The sequence below is a fragment of the Acanthopagrus latus genome, chromosome 3, assembly GCF_904848185.1.
Source record: "Acanthopagrus latus isolate v.2019 chromosome 3, fAcaLat1.1, whole genome shotgun sequence".
Classification (NCBI taxonomy): Eukaryota; Metazoa; Chordata; class Actinopteri; order Spariformes; family Sparidae; genus Acanthopagrus; species Acanthopagrus latus.
Window position 1 is genome coordinate 1,691,991 of NC_051041.1, and position 22,518 is coordinate 1,714,508.

Consider the following 22,518-nt stretch of genomic DNA (forward strand, 5'->3'; position numbering starts at 1 on the left):
GCAGAGGATATGACCCCAGTTGGCGAAAAGTAAACAATATTATAATGAATCCTTTCTGCGTACTGACATTCTCATACATATTTATAACTGCAAACAGCCCACAGGTTGATAAAGGGTGAGCTCAGCCAGCATCCAGAGTTCTTACAGATATAAAGAAAAGCACTAGCTTATAGAATTTCTGATTTATGTGGTTACATTGAATCTGTACACATAGCTATGAAAAACTGCAGATAATAAACCGTCCTCTTAATGATCATTTATTTCTTATTTCTCTTAATCTGTCTCATTGCAATAAGTATAAACAACCCTGTCAGTGGAGACTTAGAGTGTTAGGCTAACAATGAAATTCTATTTTTCAACAATAAATTATTCATTTTTTTGGAGATAAATAAGGAGAAGATACCAAACATTTCATGGGGTCATCAACAAAAGGAAGGTTAAAAACGCACCAAGAGAACATTTCCAGCGACTTTGCTCTTCCAAACGTCCAGCAGTCAAACCGAGGTCAGGACTGAACGAACACCCTGAGGCATCGGGGTAAGAACTGCAACTGCAAGACCAATACCTGCCGAGTCAAAGGTGAGCTATCACACCTCAGGGCTTCACGTGATAGATTTATCTACGCTTGGTTAATTTACATGCCAGGGGTAAAAAGGTCAGCTGCCTCTGATTCCACCGCTCCGTGGTGGCACGACAGCTTGTGAAACAAATTCCACGTTCAGCTCTTGTGGATTCCTCGAGGTCACCCATGTGGAAAGCTTCACAGGTACAGTAGTCAATGTGCACAACAACGTTTCACAACACCTGGATCATACTTAAACTCAAATTATTAACCTTTAAATCAGACAAGACCTCTTGTAATGTATGTAACTTCAGAAAAAGGGATTCATTTCAAACTTAATGATAGGCATGATGGTAAGCTGCAAGATGTTGTCTTTACATGTGATGAGTTAAGTGTGGATCCTAAAACTGCTGTAACTTAAGATTTTAATTACAATATTTTAAAATCAAAAATATTTGTTCTGAAATGGTTTTCAAAGTAGTTATTAGAGAGAATTTCCTTCTTTTTAAGGGAAACACAGTTATGAGTTCTAAAAAACTTTTGATCACGAAATGTGTTAAAATATATATGATCTAATTTAAGACCGAGGCATAAGCAGGCAGTGCCCTTCGACGTGTCAATAATCAGGGAGTAATGGACTCCACAGAGGCAACCATCCAACAGGCTGTTCTGACCTTCACATCATCCACATCTACTGCTGACAATGGTCATCGAGCCAGGCATCAACTGTTACATATTAAATTCTTTTATACCATTTTGCACTTTTATGGAATGAGAAATAAGGTCTCCAAAAACAGTTCAAATTGGGTTTTTGCTTTACAACTTCTTAAAAGAGTATCAAAGATGTTCTAAATAGCTTCACACAGACCAAAAGAGCACATTGTGACTCCGTGATGGCAAATCCAGGTCTTACTACACTTCACCATAATGAGAAAGAGGGCAAATGGCACCTCAAGCTAATAAGAGCGAGCACCTAATTTCTCTCGGAAACATGAAAGAAGAGCAAGCTGGTTAGGATGCAGCTGCAGATTCCTCTGGGCCCCAGAAGACATTTCTAATCTCATGTGTCTCTTGTCATCCTGGTCACATGGTGTCTCTAAACCAGAGTTAAACACCACTGGCAAATTCTTCAAAGTGGCTTTTGTAACCTGTGTTCAGAATACGGTGGCCTACAGATATCCACTCGGCTTTATCCCACTGAAAATATAATAAGTGTCACGGACTTCAGGCAACAAAACAATGGAAATGTGAACAGAAAAAGTCACTGTTAACAGCACACACTCTCCTCTCTTGTTAGCTGTCACTGACAAGCCCTTGAGCAAGGCACTGAGCTCCAAATTGCACCGACGAAGTATCTCAGGGATTGAATGTTTTTGTTCTGCTCCCAGGTGTGAGAATGTCTAACAATATAAATGTGAAGCAGGGTGGTGCAATAACAAGCATGCTCAGCACAAAGAGCGTCCCCGGGAAAATAAAGGTTACAAATAGAAAATCCACTGTCATGTGCACAGTTTGCAGAAAAAATGCTGCAATGCCACAAACCTAAATCAAGTTGCATTGAACCATCAACATTATGAGGCTGGATAAATATTTTTCACAAGGAAATCTCCACAGGATACAAATTAATCCTCTTGTTGTCTGTTGTTGTTGAGCCAGCTCGGCCTCTGGAAAGGAAAGTCTGCAGCTGTTCTACTGCAGAAATGATGCGGCTGGATGAGCCTGAGTTACAGTAGATTAATGCACCTCATCACTGTCAAAATAAATCTACACAAGGACAGGAAAGGTCGTGAATCATAGCTTATTTCAGCCTTGTCTTAGAGTGAAAAAATAAATGGCTGTAGAGCTCAGGAGAAGAAATACGGCTCTGTATCGGAGGCGTTTCTCCGGTCAGCATCAAAGATGGATGTCGACTCTCCAAAGGAGGGAGCCAAATTCCTCTGGAATCTAATTCATTGTAAGAATGGGGGCAAACTACTTCTCTCAATTTGTCTTCATTAGGCTGTAAAATGTTCTTAAATGTTCAACTCTATATGTCTCCAAGGCATTCGTACAGGTTCAGCTGTCAGTGTTCCTGCTCCATGACTTTGGTATCTTTACTGCTATCCTCATTTCCTGATGTTATTACCAGCATCAGCCTTGAGAGTGTGACTGAAAAGCTTGGCTTTCAGGTTTCAGGCTGTTGAGTCCCACATGGGCGGCACCTAATTTGTATGTAAATGTCTGAAAAGCAAGAAAATCTGAATGCATCCAGTGAGCAGCTGTAGATTTTCAGGGTAACAACACTATAATTTAATGTAATTTGATCACAGGAACCATTTGTCACCCTGCACATCAAACCCAACATTAGATAACTATTCAGTTAAATGTCCTTCAGGCTTAAAAGTTTTGAAGAAGGTGCAAAATTACTGCCGCAGAGCTGAGGAGCTCAATAGACCAAACCTCTTACTTTAAGAGGCCTAATTTACCAAAATATGGCAAAAAATGAATTAATTCTACTTTAAGGTGTTTGTATTCAACAGCTGTTTTCATGTCTGAGCTTAGATGTTGTTTTGTAATCTCACTGTTTGTCAAATCTCTTTGTTTTTTGCAAATTAACTGCTGGTTAATAAATCATTTGCATCATTTGCATTCGCACCATTTCACTGTTTATATTTAGTGGACCCTGCCACCTTTCTCGCTTCAAACAGCACTCTGGAGACCTTATTTTCCTCTGAGAACAGCTCATTTATTTACTTATTGAAGAAAATACATATTTCTGAGACTGTTTTAGTGCCTCATTAATATTGTATATTTATGATTTATAAGTTATTCTACAAAACTACATTACTAGCTAAAGCAAGTCAACTCTTAAATCCATCCACCTTTTTCCTGCCTAAGGAACTCTAGTCTAACTTCAAGTATCTGGTCTCTATACATTGAAAACTATTGCTACAAATAATATTATCAACCAATCCATCTAACCTGTTCAGAAAGTATGACAAAAGGGAAAATGAATATAATGAAACAAAAAAGTTCTGACAGCCAGACGGCAAATAATTATGACTAAAACCATAAACTGAGCACCGACAAATCTTCAATTCATCATGTCTCATGTAAGGACAAGTCAAGTCACAACTCTTGGACTCTCGAGTCATTTGTTTTGTGTCAAGGCAGGTTGCAAGTTAAAACAGTGACTCGAGTTGTTTCTCTCTATGTCCTTGTAGTAAACAGTATATCACAAACAGCTGGGCGGTCCATGTGTAATCAGTGTGTATCAGGAATCACACTGAGACAGACTCAATCCATTCATCTCTCTGTTGTAATGGGACAATTATCCACAGACTATTTTGTACAGGAGAATGCTCTAAATGACTCCATAATGACACAGGAACGGCTCAGTGTGACAGGAGAGCGAACTGATTGCTCCCATGAATTACTGGACAATAATTCGTGCCGGAGCAGCGGGGGGACCATCGAGCACATGAGTAGTGATTTTTTTTTTTATGCATGTGGAGATGAAAATGTGACTTTTCCTCCATATCATCAGTCAACACTACTGGAAAAATATGAAAGCAGCAGGTGATTACACTCAACAGGTAAGTGTTCGCTTCATTTAAGAAAAAACTGAAGAGGAAAAGAACAGCAGATAACCTGTGTATGTGTCTAACGCCTCATACATTCAGTGAAATCATTTGAATCATCATGATGTACGTGTTAAGATGAAGATGCACCAATGAGAACATGCTAACTAATTACATAAGAAAAAGAAAAGATTCTCATCTACAGAAACTCATCAAGAGAAAATCAAGTGAAGACATCACACTCACGGCAGCACAGTTTGTCTGACAGTGCTGACTGACTGACTGACTGTCAGGAATGCAGAAACACCACAGTGTTGAGTTCAAAACAAAGAAACAAGACAGCTAACTTTAATCTAATCCTGTGGAGAATGGAAGACTAATTTTGCTAATTTTGTTGAGGGTGATTCTATATACAACACTACTTAGGTGTCTTCAAACCCACAATCCCACAAACTGGTGAGAGACATAACACTGACTTCAGAGCTATAATCCATCACTGTCACATAATAATGAGGGATTGATTTAAAAACTTTAGAACTTCAGCAGGCATAAAGACAAACTGTCCATTTTACAAAGAAACACGGCCTCAGAGGCACCGGTGCACCGTCTACAGAGCAGCAGGCTAATACTCATCTGAAATAAAGTATTATAATGTATTGAGTTAGTTGCACCTGGAGACTAAATTCTCCACCAGCCCAGAAATAAATGCTTCTCTCAGTGGCAGATGAATCACCAGATGCCACACTTTATCACTCAAGGTAAAGGTTTACAAAGGTTTATAAATACATACTTCAGACACCATACGCTCTTCAAGACTGTGATTCAATCAAAATCAAAGTAATTCAGAGAACTGGTTCAATCTGAGGCAGCAGAGCTGCAACCAAGGATTTGTTTTTTTATATCTATAAATCAGATGTTTGTCTCTTAATAGATGAATCATTTAGTCTACAACATGTCAAATAATTGTGAAAATTATTCTCAGCACAACCTAAGAGTTCAAAGTGACGTCTTCATATTGCACCTGTTGTCAAACCAACAGTCCAAAACCCAAAGATTCTTCATTTACTGTCACTAATTGTCTTCCATCAACTATTCGATTAATCAATTAACTTGGTTGTATTTGCAGCCCCAAATGCATTTTTAGTAAACTAACCTTGAAGTGTACTGCTAGTACAAGTACTGTGACCACAACATCCTAATGAGATTATAGTAATGACTAAATATTGTATCTGATTGGTTTGATGATTTTTGTCTCAAATAAATATATTGAGGTATGTGAAACTCAGATTATTCATTCATGCTTAGACAAATAATACTGCAAATTTCTCCTATTACTATTTCTTCTGCTACTACTAGAAACAAAAGTAATTTTATGACTACTTCTTTTGGTGATATTAGATATTAGATTCTGTTATGACATAAAGAGAAAGAGCTCATCAATTATTCTGGATTTCTTTGCAGTCTGCTTCACTCTGAGAGCCGCTGTCAGCCGAAAAAGATGAGCTAATTCTGGATGCTGTCTGGTGATAAAGTACAGTGGTGTTAGAAAAATGGTGGAGGTGATGCTGCTTTGTCATGAGGTGGTATTAAACCTGCCCCACTGTGTCACACGGGTTGCATCAGCGACGACACACCTGTCACCAACGTGCTGCTGCCGGTTCCTGTTGACATTATTTTCACAGGTACGTCGTCACCTCTGTAGGCTTAGCTCACACCGTTTTCTACACAGAGCTGTGAAGAGGCACTCGGATTGTGTGTGTGTGTGTGTGTGTGTGTGTGTGTGTGTGTGTGTGTGTGTTTTGGAGAGAGTGACAGCGAGTTACACACAGTGTCAGTCATTGTGGCTTTTACTGCTCCTTGCGCTGACAGCACGGCTCCTTTTCCTTTAAAAAAGCCGGAAACAAAAATCACATGAGTAATTCTCACTCACTAACATATGAAATATACTCAAGTGGTTTCTTTGCCTATCTTTGCTGAGCATTGTAGTCCTGTTTTAGTTGTATTTTATCTATTTTATAAATCATCACATATGTGACCAAATAAGCTGAATTGGGGTGTCTGCCATGAACCTCAATGTGAAAATGAACCAAGTGGATAGTGCTGTAACATTCTGTATGTCTTTTGACTGTGGTGTGGGTTTTTGTCGTTAACCACCACCTATTGTATTACTTCCATTTTTGGGTCTGCTTTGGGATAAAAAATATGTAGTTTTAAAAAGGTATTTTCATCACATCTCATGATGAAGGCACAGTTTAAGTATTATTCCATATAAGAAAAAGAAGAGGACTTCAAGTGTTACAGGTTTTTGTAACTGTTATCTAAGTCTGATTAGTCATGTTTTTCAGGGTTAACCAATAAAAGATGAACACAAGCAAATAAGAGAGCACTGTCATGACAATCCCAGAAAATACCAACATGAAAAAGGAAATTAGCTGTCTTGTCTGAGGGATAACAGAAGATGTAAGATGACAGGAAGCAGAGGTAGATTGATGGCTAGGAGAAAATGTGCTATCATTTGAACAAATGTGCGAGGATAAATACAACTCATCTGTCACAGAGAAACTGAAAGGGAAAGAAAAAGACCTTGTGAATGAAGAAAACAAGTCAGAAAAAGGCAAAACAACACAGAAAAAAACAGGAACAAGAGAAAGACAAAAAGGGGAAACTACAGAGCAAGTAAGAAAATGATGTATAGTCAATAAACAAAAAGATGTAGGATGGAGAGAAACAAGGGACAGGGAGAAGCTAAAGAGTCAAAGTCTGACAGAAAGTCAGGAAGGAATGTGGCAAAACAGCAACAAAGAGAGAGAAAAGCAATTAACAGTTTGAGGCAAAAGTGAAAGAAAAAGCGATAATGAGAGGAAAAAAGTGAGAGTCAAGAACCATAAAGAGTGGAAGAGGAAGAGTGAGTTTTCTCTCTGGTGAATCTGGAGGAAAACGAGAGTGCAACAGTCTTCTCTGAAAACCCAGAGGGAACCACACATCGGCCAGATATTTACAGCATGAAAACAAGGGCGAGAGGAAAAGAGAAAATAATTACAGTCACTGATATTATTGCCATGATGGAGGAGAGATGATGACGAACGAAAAGAAGACAGAGGAAAAGAAAAGAGCACATATTTATAGGCAAAATGCATGGTGTTATATGCTGGAAGGAGCAAACTAAAAAGAAGAACTAAAAGACAAAACTAATTATATACCATAATGTGCTGTGCAGGATACAACCGATGAGTTCTCTAAACACTCATCTGAGTCTAATGGCAGATTTCAGCTGATGCAGTCAGCATTTTTAAATTGATGAGTGAGAAAACACTGTTTATGATGTGTCAGTAAAGTTTCTACTTCTACCTGAGAAGCTGTACAATTAAAGGGATGAATATATAGAGATGAAAGGAAACATCTCAGTCCATGTCTGGGCTGGTATCACTTGTGTCAGCTTACAGTCAAACCATGAAACCTCTTTGGATCTGCCACAAGAGTGAGTCCCACAGCTAACAGTCAACAGTCCGTGATATGTGTCGTGTTGGAAGTCACTGACAATTTACCTATACAGTCGACCAGGTAGTGTGTCGGCTTGAGCTTATAAAAATGACTACTGAATGACCATTTGTGCCATCGTACGACTTTATTTGGACTTGTCTGTAAATGTGGTCAGCGGTCTGATCTGAACCAAACACTCTGCTGTTTACAATCTGATGACCAGATGAGAAACGCAGACTCAGCTTTGAGCATGCAGCTGGCTTCATACGGTCCCCTGGTCTTTCTCCCTGTTCTCCCTTCTGTCTCCCTGCATCTTGTCATGTTGGAGATTTAAATGAAGTTGTCAGAGTGTCAAATAGAAGGTGATGAAGCTTCAGTTGGACTGAAACCTCTCCAGCTTGCCTGCTTTATTGCACACCTCCTCCCCTCTCTCTCACTTTCTGTTTTCACTAAATCAACTTCTCCTCTCATCTCTGGCCTTCCCAGCGCCCTGCACAGATGATTTATTTGTTCATCATTCATCTTTATTTGTGACATAGCAGATTGACATTACATTACAGAGGCTGATGTGTCCCTCTTCTTCGTCCGTCCTCTTGAGGGACAGTGTGCGTCAAAGGATTTCTAAAAGTTCAAGTCTAGTCCCCGATTCAAACCTCGTTCATGTCTTATACCATAATGTATAATCAAAAATTAAAAATTGATTTTATTAATTGGTTAATAAATGCACAACAGAAAGCTTATAGCACATGCCACTTTTGATCCAACTTTCCCCTAACACACCACATGTAACTGTCTATCTTCTGAAGTGCCTCTGAACCAGACACTGAAACTCTCTTTTAATATTCAATTGCTCCCCAGTAAGTTAATCTACAATGCTACCGAAATAACAGGCGTCACCCAGTCCCAGCTATCTGATCTCAGCACTGACTTGGTTAGAAGGAAACCCACCCTCTTCACACCGGAACCTAATGACTCCCATCAGGTCGCTGATATAAAGTCCCTCTAGCCTCTACATACACATTCAAAGATTATTTCATTCCAACGTCCATTAACTTTGCAACTTTAAAAACAAGCAATGAAAGACTGCCCGAAAACATTTGCTCTAATTTGTTTCCCTTTTGATGGACGAAAAAGCTTTTTCTGATTCTTACTGTGTTGAAGGCTGAGGCAATGAGACATTCTGTATTTGATTTCCAATAAAAAAGTTTACGTATCTGAGACAGAAAATCCTTTGTCAACCATGAACAAACTTCCATGCATATTGCAAACAACAGAACTAAGTCATCTACCTTCCTGCATCAGATACTCACAATAAACAAATGCTGTTTCCTGTCTACACACCAACAGTTGGCTGAATAAGCAAATTACCAAATGCATTCACTTTCCTCCCACCATGTTTGCAGTACCATATTGTGTACACTAGTAGAAAAAATGAACAAATCCACATCAACATGTCCACGTATTGACACATGCAGCAGTGCAAATCCAGATCTTGACTGTCCTTGTACAGCTACATGATGCTACAGCTGACACACTATTCGTGCTGACAAGTTTACCCAAGCCTGACTTTCCTTCCACAGCAACCGTCTCAGGGCAGATGCATCCTTGCGACAGAGAAATGAACTTTCCAAGTAAAAAAGAGAAAGATGATGAATCGTGTGAAAACTTGACACAATTTGGCATTTCTTCATTCTCATAGCGTATGAAAGAAGAAATGTACCAACTGCTTCACTGAAGATACTTATTATTGATGAAACTTGAAGCTTTGAAACCACGTTTTCTCATTTTACATTTTAATGTCTTAATTGCAATCAGATTTCAGGTATCAGGCTACTGCTGTTGTCCAAATCTACTGAATAACAAGAAAGGCATTCATATAGCCAGATGAAATCTAAAATGATCCTGAAGAAAAAGCATGTCCAGAGTGCAGAATTTAGTAGCATCTAGTGGTGTGTTTGTTTATTGAAACTAAAGGAATTCCCCTCATTTCAAGCCCTTCTTCAGTGGCCACAAAAATGCAAACATCTTGAAAGGCCTCTCTTGAGCAAATTGTTTGGTTTGTCTGTTCTGGGTTTCATGTCTTGCTCACCAATTCACACACACATTCATACACTGATGGCAGAGACCGCCATGCAAGGTGCCAACCTGCTCATCAGGAGCAATTTGGGATTCAGTGTCTTTCCAAAGGACAATCTGATGTGCAGCTGGGGAATCTGAGGATTAAACTACCAACCTTTCGATTAGTGGACAACCTGCTCCACCTCCTGAGCCCCAGCCGCCCTGTAGAAACATGGCGGTGCAACATGGAGGACTCAGAGGAAAAAGGGCTTGCTCCCTCTTCAGATATATGAAAGGTTCATTCTAAGGCAACACAAACACAACGCTTCCTAGTTTAAAGCGATTACACACTGAAAACAAAGCTGTGAATATTATAGTCTATTTAAGACAATAGATCCCCCCTAAATCCTTCACACTGGACCATTACAACTGCACAGATTAGAGTGTATGGATTATGTTCCTGTTATAAGACACTATCTAATATCATATAATAGAAATAAATGTCTAATATCAAACTCATTCAGATCAACTTTCAGGCAGATCAGAAAGCATCGTTTCTTAAATCAGGAGATGAGTAACCAGGAGTGATCACATGTGATACCTGCTAAGACGAGTTTCTGAAATGTGTTTTTCTTTTTTTTCGTCTGTGTGTTGAAAGGTGTATTTTGATGAACATCTTATTGGGGATCATTTTTAAAGTACCACAGTCTGGCTGGACCCAATCCACCTCATTTAGACAGACTCTGTTCTAGCTTCTTGAGCTTTTTTAAGGCACAGTTCAGACCACACAACCAGCGTGCAAGTGTCCTGATTATAAACACAGGAATGTAAAACACAGTCATCATGAACAAACAAAGAGGAGAAAACTGCCTCTGGATAAATACGGGTTAGAAAAGTACACAATTCATTTTCCAGATAGTTGTGGAGACGGCTAAATGAACTGTCTGTGTGACTCAATCGCATGTCACACATGTTGCAGTTTGTCTTTTTCTATCTATCACACACACACACACGCACACACACACACACACACACACACACAATCCTGATGAGTGGAACATGAGGTCCAAGCTCTGATTTCATTATTCCTGCCTGTCCTCTGCTGGCAAGGTCTAATTATCGTGGCCTGAAACAAATGGACCAAGAGTCAGACCTCAATGAATGGGTCACACCAGTCCAGTACACACACACCACACACGCTCGCACGCATGTGTGCACACACGCACGCACACGCAGGCACACACACACAGATTGGTCTTGTGCTCAAAATCAAAGCGTCTGCCACTGAAAAGGTCGCGAGTCCAAACTCTGAAACAAAGACTAAGTCGGTGAACGTCGAGCTCGAAGGAAAACTGTGAATTCACAGCTTGAACTTTTCAACTCCTTTCTGTCCTTTCGTGTGAGTTTTTACACTGCAGGTTATTTGTGGGGGTAAAATGAGGCACCAAATCCATTCTGTACACATTTTAACATTTAAACAAGTGCTTATATTAAATCAGTGGAAATAATCTTCAGGCGATTCCTTCATTTGTTACTCATTATGCTTAATGGCTACACATGTTAATTTACACCGCAGAGACCAGCTTTTGGATAGAAACTGTTTTAAAAAAAGTATTTTTTGCTGGTGTTTTTGCTGGTGTGTGCAAAAAGCTTCAAGGGGCTAAAAGTTGGCAGCAGTTCTGGCAACAGAACTTTGGTATTTTCTCTCAAATATCAAACCCTGAAGGCAGCCAGTCAACACTGATATCATGAAGAAGAGAATACCAAACTGTTTAATGACAATAATTTAAAGGTCGCTGTCCGGTCACAACTTTTAGGTCCTCCCACAGGTGCTTGTTAATCTTACAATAGTCTGCACTCACCGCTGCATGACTACACAACAATTATATGACTTAAACAAAAGAGAAGATGGAAAAATCTTCACTGTGACAGATACCTAGCTGCTGAAAGTTCAAGTCGATGCAAGTTGATCTTTACATTGCCAAACTAAAAGCTGCGGGAGAAAATCTACATTCATATCATCTAAAAAGTGATATTTTATATTATATATAACATCTATCTTGTATAATCATAAAGACATTTGCCGCACATAGAGTCGGCTCAGGAATGTAAGAAAGCACACACACTTTCCAGTGTCGGTTTTGTGCACCGGTGAGTAGACAAGACAGTGATGTAACTCAGACTGACAGCCTTGAGACAAATACAAACAGCGTGTGCTAATTCAGACGGATCCCTGAACCGGGCCCCTGAATGATTTGGATTCCAACTGTGTAAGATAGTGTATCAGGATATAAGAGCGATATAAAAAAGACAAAGCTCAATACGTAGTGTTAGACAAGCAAGCCCACACCTGCCTTCCTGCTGCTCAATGCCCTGATATGTAACACTGAACGCAGCAGCAAGATTGTAAAATCCTGACACAGATCAATGCAGAGCTCATGTTTTCAGATCCTGCTACTTCTTGCAGTTTCTTGTTTGAGCAAGGCGGTAATGACACACTAAATGACACGAGTAAAATATTAAACGATTCTTCACTCAGATTAAAATCCTGCTGTTGGAACACTGGTTTAAACTGCTGACAGGAGCTATTTCTGAGGTGCCCACATACACACCTACCAACCAAAAGTGTTGTCAAGAATTCAGTATTTAGGATTTAAACAAAAATAGGTCTTAAACCACAAGGGCCAAACCTTTTCCAACTCAGAGCAGTGCGTCAGTCAAACTTAACTCAAAACAACTATCGACTAACTTGTGGCACGTTACACAATAAATGCTGCCATGGCAACTGGCGTGAGTCACACTGTTATTTCATCCTTAGATACACATTAACTGGATGTACGTGAGTCTGTACCAGTGTGTGTCTCCACTGAGAATATGAAAAGCTTGAATAAGTAAGATCGGGAAAGTGCCAGAAAAATACAGTGATGTGAATTCAGATGTATATACTTTAATTATAGCAACATGCACAAGTGTACTATTTAAATCTTGTGTTTTACAACCATTACATCTCAAATCTATAAAAAATGTAAAATGTGTGTGATGTGTTGAGAGCTGATGTGATGAAATGCCAAAGCACAGGTGCTGACATTCACACTGATGCACCAGATAGTTTGACCAAGTTTGAGGACTATTGCTGTATTGCATTGGATTATTTTCACAATATAATAATATGGGTATAATTAAAAGGATATCAGTATTTCATTTTCAAAGCTCACAGTTATACCAGTTATCCTGAATAGAAGCTAGTGTCTTGACTGTAACACATGATCTGATGTAAGTCTCCCTCCTGCCATTCTCTGGGGGGGACAAGCCCCGACATAAAAGCCTGGCCTGACTGTTACAGGAGATTTAGAGGCTTGGTGTATCATTAGACTTCTCAGGAGGGAGCATCCCATTGCAGATGTTTCACAGCTAAAATACATCCTGGAGGGTCGTTCTGCCACAAACACATACTGATAGGTACATGATGGTTAAATGGCAGCTGTGAGCTGTGGAGTGTGACTTACTGCTGCAGCTTCATCCTTCGGCTGTTTAGAAGGAAAGCGCAGCTCTAATGTCACTGTTGCTTGAAAGTTAATTTCATTTAAAATCCATTCAGTATACATTTCAATAAAAAGCGCCCTCAACAACACAAGCAGCTGTACAACAATGTTTTTTACAGGAGGCACAGATACCAAAATCAAGGCAAACCTGAAAACATATAAGACCTTTCTGATGATTTATGCAGGTTGAATTAGCAAGAAATATAAAGCTCAAATCTTAAAAAATAGTTAACTGTCGAGTCTCATTCCCAACTCGTCATGAATACTGGTGCTTTCAGTTTCCTGGCAGTGTACTGTAGCTGTACTTTATCTCTGTCTATCGTTAACACTCCAGAAAAGACGATACAGCAACCTGCACTCCAACAGGTGAACAGACGGGCAAACAGGAGGACACACAAGTGTTATGTGCTGACCTGTAGGGACACCCGGCGATAGATAAGTTGTAGTGCTGTCATGTCTAATTACACTCCACATCTACCACACAACATAGGACGGATGGCAGAGAATTGAACAAACACTGTGTTTGATGAGCAGAAGACAGGGAGCTGCAGACGCCAAAGCAATGTAAACTCTGCATCAGAGCGGTGGCTCAAATAAAACACTGTCTACTGTAACAAAGGTTAACAGGCCAGCGTCCTGATTGACTTTAACACTGTCACTGTCTGGCAGGTCATCTGGTTAGCAGTCAGCATCTCCAACTTCCCTCAAGATATTTCAGAAAAGGATTTTAATCCCTTCATCTGCCACCACACATTCAGATTGAAATCTCAGGATTCACAATACCTCCCAAAATGCTTTGTATGTCATTTTTGACAGACATGGCCTTGTTTTTTTACTTTCTGCACCACCAGATATAATTTCTTAGTATCACTCACAACAATTTAGTGTGTAAATACATTTGCTTAGATTGATCACAAATGACAACAATGCTCACCTCACTAGCAACAGACTGTAATTACTCATATTCTAAAAGAAAAATAGAAGTATGTGTAATATATTGATGGTTGAGGAGAAGTGGGTTATGCCATTTGATAAACCCACAGAACTGGGCCACCATTGGAATCCACTGTAACTGCTGTGAATTTAAGCTAATTACTGCTGTGATCTACTGTGAAGCTCCAAACATGTCAGAGCTACTTACTAAGTGTTTAACACTCTGGTACAAGTATTCCTTTAAGATATAAAGTGTAGAGCCTGGCAGCTTTCCGAACAAGTTAGCCCTGTAAGTTTCTTGGTGGCCTGCGGAGACAAGCGTGCAGAAAATCATAAATGAACAACATCACCAGCAGACAAACAAGCAGCCAAATCTTCAGACTGACAGCCGTGCATGCAGGCAGGCAGGCAGCTGTTAAAGGTCTGATCAGCAGCAAGGCAGCAGCCCAAGAACAGGCCTGTGAGGCTATAGCTGTGGTATTCAGCAAGTGTGGGCAAGGAGGACTGTCAGCTCTGAGCACAGAAAAAGCAGACGGTGTGAGGTGAAGATGTAGGAAAGAAAAGAGAAAGAGGTGGAAGGAAGGCACGAAATTGGTGCTGAGGGGGGGGGAGAGTGAAAACTGAGAGACATACGAAGAAGAGACAGAATACAGGGAGAAAAGGGGGGCAGCAGAATCATGATAACCAACATTTTAATACAACTCCGAGGGGAGTGTGAATAATTGAATTTAATATTTTAATTGAAAAATGTTCCATATTTTCATCAAATGTGATTTATATTCTCATTATCTCCAGAAGGAGTTCCATATCTGCACAGTACAGATTACAGCTAGAAGAAGGAAGAATTCTTCTGTTCTTCTTCCAGAGCCAAGACGAACAGATAAATAAACCTCTAATATCAATGATTGTTTTCATATCATCAAGGGAGTGAATTTCCTAATATCAAACTTCAGACTGGTGCTGAAATCATAGTTCAGGTATCATGGCAACAAAAAGGACAAAAGACAGCAGGGAGGAAATACAATTGGATTTTTGGAAGAAGTACATCCGTCTAAGTCATCAGATATTTCACTCCGATACATAGAATGGTTTTATATATGCCATGAAGATTCAATAAGGACGGAAAGAAAAGGAAGACTGAGAGAATGAAAAATAAAACTACATCGTGTCAAAAGCCGAGGGATGGAAGACAGTAATCAGAAAAAGCAGTTTACACAAAGACAGCAGTTATGAGAGAAAAGCAAAGAGCTGATGAAATAAGAGAGCTGGAGGGGATGACGATGGGGTTGTTGATGGGCTGTGTGTGTGTGTGTGTGTGTGTGTGTGTGTGTGTGTGTGTGTGTGTGTGTGTGTGTGTGTGTGTGTGTGTCAGGGAGTTGGTTCAATAAGACAACTTGAGAAGGTGGAGGCGGGGTGTAGTGGATATAAAAATCCAAAGTGTTTTATCACTGGTTGGCTCCTATTTCCCCCATCTGTCCCCCTTAGCCTGCAGCCAGTTAGAGCAATTTGGACAAATAGCAGGAGACACACACACACACACACACACACACACACACACACACACACTTCATTTATTGTATAAACTATACAACCAGCAACATTTTATGACTACAAAGTACTCCCGTCTTCAGCGACGACAAGAAGCTTCAAAAATCATGAAACTGAAATCTTCAAAGGTCCGACACGCCACACAAAACTATTTCCACCAAAACAGACTTTGTAGTCTTAAGACCACAAAGGATAACATGTCGAACGACTGTATATATAGATGATAGTTTAAACAGTCACACAACTGACCAACCACTCAACTGCACTATAAAACTGACCGATGAATCACACATCACCAAAACAGAATCAGTCAGCAACGTCTCAACTCTTTTTTTGGCTAACTTATGCTACAGTTTGCACAGAAAGAACGAAGACTTCAAGGAGCTGTCTTCATGGATGATGAGGGGAAAACAGATACTTCACTCAGTCGCTCCGCCTGATGGATCTGTGAGTGAACTAGCTTTCACTCATTACACGCTGATGGATAATCACAACATCTGTTCATGTGTATTTCTCCAGCTTTCAAGTGACATCAACAGTCCTAATTACAGGTGTGAAAATTAAATCTTGAATCATGTAAATTATTACTTCTATCTGAAGGAAGCATCGGAGCATCTACATCCTGGTCTGTGTATCTCATTAACTTTGAAGAAATTAGACGGCACATAAATGAAAAAGTCTTTCAGTGTTTGTATTGACGGGTACAGTCGTCTCTGACACATATAAACACACACACCAGCTAGGAAGCAACCAGTGCTTAAAAGATTTGTCAACAAAATATTGATTGATTGGATTTAGATAATTACCTTTTTGTGAAAGAGAAGTTCTTTTTTTGTCCATTAATCAGAAAAAAGAAGGGAAAAAAATCACTCCATTTTTGCTTTGCCAACTTTTAAAATACAGAACAAACTTGATTTAAACTTGAAGTTTTCTGTTAGTCCCTCCCTCCTTCCTTTACTCTCACTAAAAATTTAAGCGATTTTTTCTGACACTGTGGCCAGAAGGTGACTCACTGACTGAGTCCAGGCGGAAGCCAGGTGATGTGACACACCACAGGATCTTTGACAATCATCCCCAACTGTTACTATGTTGGTCCCAGTCAGATCTCAGGCTGACTCTCACACTAATGGCCTGCCATCTGCAGTGACAGCTCCTGCTGCTGGACTTCTTTATATCTATATGAAACTCTTAAAATGGAGGAGACAGCTAGAGTGGAGCCAGAAATAAGCAGAAAACAGAAAGACGAGAGAAAGTTTTACACACTAGATTTCCCACCCGGTGAATTATGTAACAGGTTCCACAACTGTGATTCCAAAAAAGTTGGGATGTCGTGGTTCTTAATTGCGTACTGCTTCATTATGAGTGCATATTTATAAAAAAAAACAAAAAACAAACAATCAAGTTAATGTGATCGCTGAAAAAACGACAAAGAATTTGCAAATACTTGCATCCTTTGTTTCTACACATGCTAACTGCTGGTTTCAAACCACAAAAAAAGTAAAATATTGCCAATAATGTACTTTTGTTTTGAATAGTGCATTTATTCAAACCAACAATATATCTACAGTAGTTTTTTTATGTCCAAAACAGACAAACAACCATAATAAATGTTTTTTGCCATTTCCTGAAGCGTTACATTTAAACGAGCCATATTCTCTACTGTGGTTGAGGAGGGAATGCAGATTTTTGAGGTAGAAGTTGAGCCCTTAAATTATGTGTGAATATAACTTCTAAAATAATAACTCTTTTCTTTGGTTTGCTTATTTTAAGTGTAGCGAGTGCCATCTGCATGAAATGCATACATAATACTTTGAAAAATATAGTTATCAGACAGTTAAAGACCGACATGAAGCGGCAGATTCAGAAAGAAGAAATAGCAGAGGTAATCTTCCAACACCCAAGCAGCAATAAAGAGTCAAAAAAGGACTTTTATTGATGTCGTAGCTGTAATTATCTCAGAGTTTTGGATCAGATCCTTTTCTGATTCACTGCTGGCTTCCTCCTCCTCCTCCTCCTCCTCCCTCCCTCCAGTCTGCTATCATTCTCTCTGCTTTGACTCAACTTGAGCAGCAAGTGCAAACACAGCCGGCGAAGTCTAGCACCCATTTTAAAACATCTGTCGTGAGCGTTCTCACAGAGAAATGGCTGACATCAGATCTGTCACATTTTCAGTTTTCAGTGTCACTCGAACATCTTGAACATCAGTAAAGCGTTGACATACAGAAGAAGCTGTCTCCACTTTGTGTATGTAATGTGAGGTATGAAGAAAGGATGTTTAACTAAGAATTAAGCAATTCCTTCTTTCAACGCTGCTGCTTCAGATCAGTTATGTTTCCTGACGAATCACCAAAATCCATCCATTTAATTATTGATCAATTTCCTTGTGTGTTGACAACTCAAACACGTCTTTAATCACCTTACATGTAAGTTTGCAGTTTCAACATCCTAACCCTCCAATGAGAGCATAAAGTTTCATCAAATCTCGAGCCGGATGCTGCCGCTCTCCAATGCTAGTTACATTTCCAGATACCACGTCAGAAACTGGGTGATTGCTTGAAACCTCAGACAGGATTAAATTGACCCCAGGACATCAGAGTTGACTCGTACTGCGGCTTAGTAATTTCAGGTAGATGCAGAGAAAATTCATGACAAGTATGTAAAGTTTTTACAGTCTGGAGGAAAAGGAATCACCAATCACCAAACCTCTTCTGGCAAGGTCTGGTACTACTGAGGGAAGAATAAAATCCCCATTTAGAGGATCCAGACTGTAATTACGTGCGAAGTGCTGATGTGATGAAGTGAAATGAGATTTGCAGTGAGGAGAAAGCTCTAGTTTTGCTGCACAAGTAGTTTTTCTTTCTTTCTCATTCTGAACAGACAAAAACAAGAATTTCATGAAAAGTAAAAATCTAAACACACCACAGAAAATACGTGACTACAGTTAAAGACATACAGTTGGGATGAGGCTGATTAAGATGCACTAGTAAGTAGATTTAGATACCAAAAAAAGATTTGAATTGCTGAGTATTTATCCTATTGTGACGGATTTCAGAGCAGAAGCTGTAATTTGGGTTGGAGATGGCGGCTAACCGTCTGCCAGAAATTTCATTCACACCATCATTAACACCATTCCTCCATTTCAAGGCTTCAAAAAACAACACCACTCACACAAAGAGACGCATCAAAATTCTAGAAGCTGCAAAGGAACACGGCTCAAAATCAGGTTTCTGTCAACAAAACACAGCGAGGTAAACGTCCTCTTGTTTTCAACAAGATGTTTATTGAATTCTTTCCACTTTGATGGAAACACGAATGAAAATATTATCATAGCAAAGTGTTTCCAATATTTTGTCCACCACTCGAAATATTCAAAGGGGAACAAAACATAGGAAAGAACTTTCAATACAACAGCAGCAAACACAGCATATACAAAATGATCTCAAGTGCTGAGTGAACAACTGTATTGTAGTAAATCAAACCACTGTAACTCTACTCTTTGTAAAGCTTTCAGAATCTAAACCAGGACTGGAGCACAAACGTGCAGTCCAGTGTTGCTGTGGTTTGTAATATGAAGCAGAGGAACACAGTAAGGAGATTTCGGCTTACCTGGTTGTTTGCTCGTTTCCTGTGTTTTCCTTGTGGGATCTGATTGTCCACCTCAGCATGGGCGCTACAATCACTTTCAAAATTACAATAGGCTTGTTTACCACACTCGTCTCTCCACTCATTTCCTGATTGTTGCAGCCTCTCGCTTCAACTCCTGTTTTTTGTGGCATTTCATTTCCTTTCCATCCATTTTCTATGGAGTGAGGCTCAATGATAATCGCTGTGTTAGGGCAGGAGTATTACATTCACAGGCCTTCTTCCTTCTTCAAATGTGAGAGGACGGTAATAATAACACATTATCAAATGGAAGTGTTTCCAAAAAGGACCGACTGAACAGGAGAAGCTTTCTTTGATTTGCAGGGTGAATCAAGTTCGTTCCTCACTAGCAGCCGTTTGTGACGAAGCTCGCAGGCCTATTCAGCTTCCACTTACCTTGTTTTGTTGTGGCACTGTTTTTTTCTCAGTCTGAGAAAGGTCAGTGTATTAAAATTGATCCTTTGAAAACTTTCTTTAGATTTCATCCTGCATTCAGGAGAGCTGAGAACAGAGACATCCATGGCGCTGTCTCCTCTGATTTAAAAGGAAAAAAGTCTTCTTTGTTAGAGGAAAATGTTCTTATTTTTCCTTTTCTAAACTGCTTTTGAAGGATGGCAGGTTGTCTTCCTCACGTGGTGATTCAAAAGCATACTTTCTCTACTCTTGTGACACCGGGGGGGTCTTGAATCCAGATGACCAGAGACTCACAACAGATGGATGTGTCAATCTTTCCCATTTCAGTCTTTCCGTTCACCTGTCTTGCCTCCCGTTTCCCTCCTGTGGATCTTACCTTCTGAGATCTCGTTGTTCTCCGCCGTGACACTGCTATCTCGTGTCCTTTGAGACTGAACCATCGCGATGCCTGATCGCTGAGCTGGAATAAATAACACATAATGCAATAATCTACATTAATGAACTGCCAGGATGTATGTTTATCCATTAATTAAACTAACAGAACAAAATAAACAGCAAGAAAAAAAACAGATTGGATCAAAAATATGTGACATTATTAAGCTTTTAAGGAAAGGCAAAAGAGATAAAGAATATTGCTAAAATCACAAGAATAGAATCGACAAGAATAGACACCTTAAACAATGATAACAAATTGGACAGTATGAGAGTAAGCTTTAATGTGGGAAACAAGCCAAGTGGCAGGAACTGAAAAACAACATCAAAACCTTCCTTACTTTGATCAGTTAGACACAGTGTGATTAAAGTCCTGATGAGCCTGAGGATCTCAGTGAATAAGTACTGACAGTTTCTGTTTATATCAGAGTTCACTCATTACTTTAAGTTGGCACACAACCTTATTATTTGTTTGTTATAATCAGTCAATCGCTGATGACACCAGCTCCACCTCAACTTGAAACTTGACTACAGGTGGAAACTTTTTTTTAGTGTCCAATTCTGAACAAACAGCAGCAATGATTGTAGTAGTTAAAATGCCAAACATCATCACTCACATTTATAGCTCATACAAGTTGCTACAGTGTTTTTCACCCAGTGGTGCATCAACAAGAGAACATTTGTCAGCACAGGAGATCATGCAACTGAGGACAATAATATTCTATAGTCTTGCAGAGTAGCATGGTATTCTAAACGCTCTGGCAAAGGGTTTTTCCATCCTGAGTTGAATACATATCTGGAGAAAACACTCAGCTCCGGTTTAAAAGGACTGCGTCTAATACTTCTGTGTTCCTGAAGCGCAGTTTGATAAATAAATATCAGCAGGATGCTGAATGTGAGAGACTGAAACAAAGTAAACATCTCACTTGGCATATTTCTGTATTCACACCACAGCAGTGAGCTGAGGCGTACTGTTGTTGTTGCTGTTTGAATTCTTTCCTGCTTTGCTTGACTTGTCGTGCACTCGATCCTCTATAAACCACAGAGCTTAAACAAAATTAGCCAAACACACAGCAGATGTGCCACTGAACGACAGAGGTCAACGTTAAGTTAGAGCAGACACACACAGAGAGTACAGAAAGCACTGCTGCGTTGCTCTCTCCAGGTTCAAACTTTCAAGCATATTGCTCTCTCAGCCACACCCCAATCATTGATGTCACAGCGGGTATTCTGACAATCACAGCTGATGAAAACGCCCGCTGTGACATCACTGATTGGAGTCTGAAGTGCAGCTTGTTGTCACACAGAGACCAGATCAGTTGCAGTTTTATATCCTCTGTGATTCAATGTGACTTCGGGTCATTGCAGTTCAGTTAATTTTACTTTTACAACTTTTACAAATCCTCACATCTGAAGACAGCCTGAGCATTTCTGGAACAACTGGCAGCATCAATCTAACCCAGCTAATCACTCATCAGTTTATATCAGAGGCATATTACTGAGGGTTGAACGTCTCTTACCTTCATGTTTGGCCTGAAGTGGTTTGCTCTGTTGTTGTCCACTGACCGCAAATATCTTAAAGTTGTATTCTTTCAAGGGGTCAAAGTCTCCGATGACCAGCTTTGCGTCCTGCTTCGAAACCTGAACCTCCTTCTGCTCTCCATCTGTTCCAAGGTAAGAGAAGAACAAACCACTTATGATTACAGAAAAGAAGCGAATCACTCTGTGGGATTGCCTGTGGCAGGACTGACAAAGGAAAGGGTTCAAAGTTCATATTTGTTCTTTTAGCGTGTCTTCTCTTGAAACCCAAGTCTGAGCACTTAAAATGACTTTAACAATGCTGGAAAATCTTGTAACTTCTGACTTTGCTGCAGTAATGTCTGGTGCTCTATGACATCACTGTTGGGTTTAGTTACAGGTACAACAGAGCGTACACCTGACCACACCCAGGCTCCTAACTTTTAACCAAAAAGCCTGGTGTTAACTTACTGTTTAAAGGACAACACTGGATTTTCTTTCATTTTAATATCAATAAAAACCCCTGAAGAGACCAAAACCAACAATGAATCCATCCTGTTAACTGACTGTAATGAGGGAACATGTCACCCTGTCCAAAAGTACGGCTTTGTCATGGTTTTTTTAAATGGTTGTTAGACAACAAAAGGGCATTGAAGAGTAAAATGGAAGGATGTTAGGAAGAAACATTCATTGCTGCATTTAGTCTCATCAGAAGAGCTGCTGTTTGAAGTAAAGAGACTAAATGAACAATATCTGCTTAAAAATCTTTGGAAGCACATAGACACGACACTTATACCTTTCTCCTTGCAGTTACAAATAGCTGCTTCAG

The 22,518-nt window shown here is 39.7% G+C and overlaps 1 protein-coding gene across 24 annotated transcripts in view; it reads right to left on the reverse strand.

Moving 5' to 3' along the window:
- LOC119016673 (collagen alpha-1(XIV) chain) overlaps positions 1-22,518 on the reverse strand; it is a 181,318-nt gene that overhangs the window by 141,726 nt on the left and 17,074 nt on the right. For 23 of the 24 annotated variants that reach the window (XR_005074221.1, XR_005074225.1, XR_005074222.1 and 20 more), the window contains exons 5-6: positions 21,692-21,835; positions 20,116-20,199 (exon numbers count right to left, since the gene is read on the reverse strand). The exons of the other annotated variant lie outside the window; for it this stretch is intronic. Coding sequence is in view for 15 of the 23 variants with exons in the window: in XM_037092778.1 (XP_036948673.1) it covers positions 20,116-20,199; positions 21,692-21,835 (228 nt within the window). In the remaining 8 variants the exon portion in view is untranslated. The remainder of the gene's footprint in view (positions 1-20,115; positions 20,200-21,691; positions 21,836-22,518) is intronic. 24 annotated transcript variants of the gene reach the window in all.